This window comes from Lotus japonicus, chromosome 5 (assembly GCF_012489685.1).
Source record: "Lotus japonicus ecotype B-129 chromosome 5, LjGifu_v1.2".
Taxonomy (NCBI): domain Eukaryota; kingdom Viridiplantae; phylum Streptophyta; class Magnoliopsida; order Fabales; family Fabaceae; genus Lotus; species Lotus japonicus.
Window position 1 is genome coordinate 41,663,412 of NC_080045.1, and position 3,004 is coordinate 41,666,415.

Genomic DNA, 3,004 nt, shown 5'->3' on the forward strand with positions numbered 1-3,004 from the left:
TGTCAAGAAAAAAGAGCAAAGTGGAGAAACTTCATTGAAGGTTTACACAATACTAGCCTTCAGATCACTTACTACCCTGAGTCCACCTTTATGGTACAATATATCTCAACTCTCAAGTTCCTAGATTTTGGAGCCTTATCAAGCAGTGTCTCAAATTAGTAGCACTATTCCTAACAGAATTTGTGACTAAACAAGAAGTTTAACAGAAGGGAGCTACTAATTAAATGCTACAAACTGAAGACTCTTATAGCACTAGCTGCATTGAATTGCCAAGAACATCATCCAAGTTCCATAGCCCATCCCACAAAATTTCTTCATCTGAGGACTCTTGTGCAGAGAAATTACCATTCAGCATAGAGTCTAAATAGCCACGCTGTTCTGGTGTGCTTGGGTACATGTTGACCATCTCTTGTGTCTCTTGAGGTATATAAGGGTCATTTTTTTCAAGCAAGTTTATGATCCCTTTCATGTCCAAGTTGAATTGAAGTTGTTGTTGCTGCTGAACTTGCTGTTGCTTCAAGTTCTGTCGTTGCAGTCGATATTGCTGCCTCATCAAGGGACGAGTTTTTGCCTTTTCCGCAGCATTAGAGGGATTTTTCGGCCTTTTCTTGAAATGGGTCCTCCAATAATTCTTGATCTCATTGTCAGTTCTTCCTGGCAAGTTTCTTGCAATTGTTGACCACCTGAGGGGTTTTTAATTCCGCAATCAAATCAAGGCCTTAACATAAAACTCTTAAGTTCTCCAAATAAAGAAACAGATAATACCATGTTTGGATCCGCTAGAATCAATTCTGACACCCAAAAACTACTCACAGAAGTTTCTCCCTAAAATAGATTTTTGTTTCAGAATTAATCGTAGAAGGATTTCCACACATGCACTCTGAGTTCAAGAACTTGGGCATTCAAATTTTACCTGTTTCCCCACCTGGCATGCAGCTCTAGAATGACGCTTTCTTCCTGTGGTGTTATGTGACCCTTCTTGAGGTCTGGTCTCAGGTAATTCACCCATCTTAACCTGCAGCTCTTCCCATTCCTTTTCAGTCCTGTCAAAAGAATAAAAATTATCAAACATTCGGAAAAAAAAAGTGGCTGAAGGGTGATAATCAAGAGTCAAGAATCATGAAAAACATGATATGAAAGAGGCCAAATGAAGAACTTAAGCCACATGGGAAGCCAATTTACTGAGCATAATAGATCATATTCTCTTTTTCCCATAATCATTTCTAAAACTCGGAAGCTACTCTCATAAATTTCTTCCCAGAATTGGTTCTACCTTCATAATCATTTTTAAAAGGATTTTCAAACATGCACTAAGTTTGGAAACAATTTTACATGTTATGTTGCTAAAAGTCACTTATAGCATGTTTGGATCAACTTGTTATTCATCAAAATCAATTCTGAAATCCAGAAAGCTTCTCCCTATAATTGAAATGGACTAATGTGTAAACTATATTAGAAATTAAGAAGCAAAACAGAGTTTATATGCAAAGATTGGTTTTGGCACCTGTAAGCCTAGCAACAGAGTTCCATCTGCCTTCACCATGCAGTGTGACATATTCAATGAGTAATCTGTCCTCCTCAGCAGTCCAAGGTCCCTTCCTCCATCCATCATCTTCTGTAACACCACAAACCATGTTTCTTGCCATAACTTACCAAAATATATGTAAATAAAGGGTTCTAAGTTGGTTCTTAAGGTAAAGCTTGATTCCAAATTCTATGGTGCTGTTTGCCATTGATGTTCAGTGTTTGCTGCATATTTATACCTGCAGCTGTGCCTCAACTTGACTCTTTCAGTCAACCAATCGTCATTTTCATGTAATCCCTATCTGTTTCACTGTTTCAGGTAAGTGTGAAACTGTGACGTTGTGTGACAAAAATAAATTAAAATTTATGTGTTTTAAATATTTTCAGGGTTAAAGAAATTTGATGGTTTTAGGACTTTTATTTTTTAAATTACTTTCCAAATTTTGTTTTGAAGTCTAAAATATTAAATTGAAAATTCGCTTAGAGTAGTATTAGATGTGAAACACACACATCTACATCCTTGTTTGTTGGGAGGCTAATGGCGGATGAGCTTGCTAATATGGTGCTTGCTAATATGGTGCATGATCTAGGGTTAGGTATTCATATTTTGGAGCGGCCTCCCCCGAGGTGTTCAAATTTTCTTCTTTTCGATGTTTCGGGAGTGTCGTTCCCGCGTCCTACTCACTTGTAGTTCTTGCTTTTTGGTGTAAACCCTACTTACAACAAAAAAAATACATACGCATAATCTATATATTTTACATCAGGTATTTCAATATGAGTGTTTTAGTTCTGGATCCAACTGATGAACAGACTTATATGATATGAGAGACATATGGTTGCTTGATTGCAGTTTTTGAAAATAGTATTTAAAAACTATTTTTCAAGAAAACATTGTGAGGATAAAATGTTTTCCAACGTTAAAAAATTTGTAATTTGAAAACAAATAACTGAAATAGGAAACATATTTTTAGTTGTTCTAGTTTTTTTGCTTTAAAAGCTAAAATTGAGAACTGTTTTCAAATTTTTCAGTTTAAAAAACTAGAAAATAATTTCAAAAACGGTAATCAAACAAGTCCACAAAAAGATTGAGAAATCACAAAGGACATTCTGAAAAGGTAAAAGGAAGTGGTGTGCGACAACTCTAATTTTTAGGGTTTTTGAAAGTTAAATATTTGAATCTAGTCGGCTAGGTCAGTAATCGGCAAATATATTTTCATAAACTCTTGTTCAACCTTAACAACTCATCTTTAATTATTTTATACCCTAACATTTCGTCGCAACCCATCCGCATAACTTAATTTGATTATGGGTTTTTGGGTTGATATGAGTCACATGTATATGCACAATCAAGCAAAGATCCATTCAGAAGGTCTTGGGGGCAAGTGCCCCCACAATATTTTTTTAGGTTAATGAAAAAAATATCTATAAAATGTGCTAATCTTCTAAGTGAAAAAAGAAATTATGAAAAAAGTGAAAATAA

General features: G+C 35.3%; 1 protein-coding gene across 2 annotated transcripts; it reads right to left on the minus strand.

The window, feature by feature from the left end:
* LOC130718447 (MYB-like transcription factor EOBI) lies at window positions 1-1,726 on the minus strand. 2 transcript variants are annotated; one of them, XM_057569040.1, is made up of 3 exons: window positions 1,505-1,726; window positions 926-1,043; window positions 1-683 (listed from the first exon to the last, which is right to left on the minus strand). In XM_057569040.1, exons 1-3 carry the CDS (start codon window positions 1,644-1,646, stop codon window positions 245-247), a joined length of 699 nt encoding a protein of 232 aa, XP_057425023.1. In that variant the 5' UTR covers window positions 1,647-1,726; the 3' UTR covers window positions 1-244. The 2 variants fall into 2 exon arrangements, with proteins under 2 accessions (XP_057425023.1, XP_057425022.1); XM_057569039.1 differs by having other exon boundaries at window positions 914-1,043.
* Window positions 1,727-3,004: the final 1,278 nt, after the last annotated feature.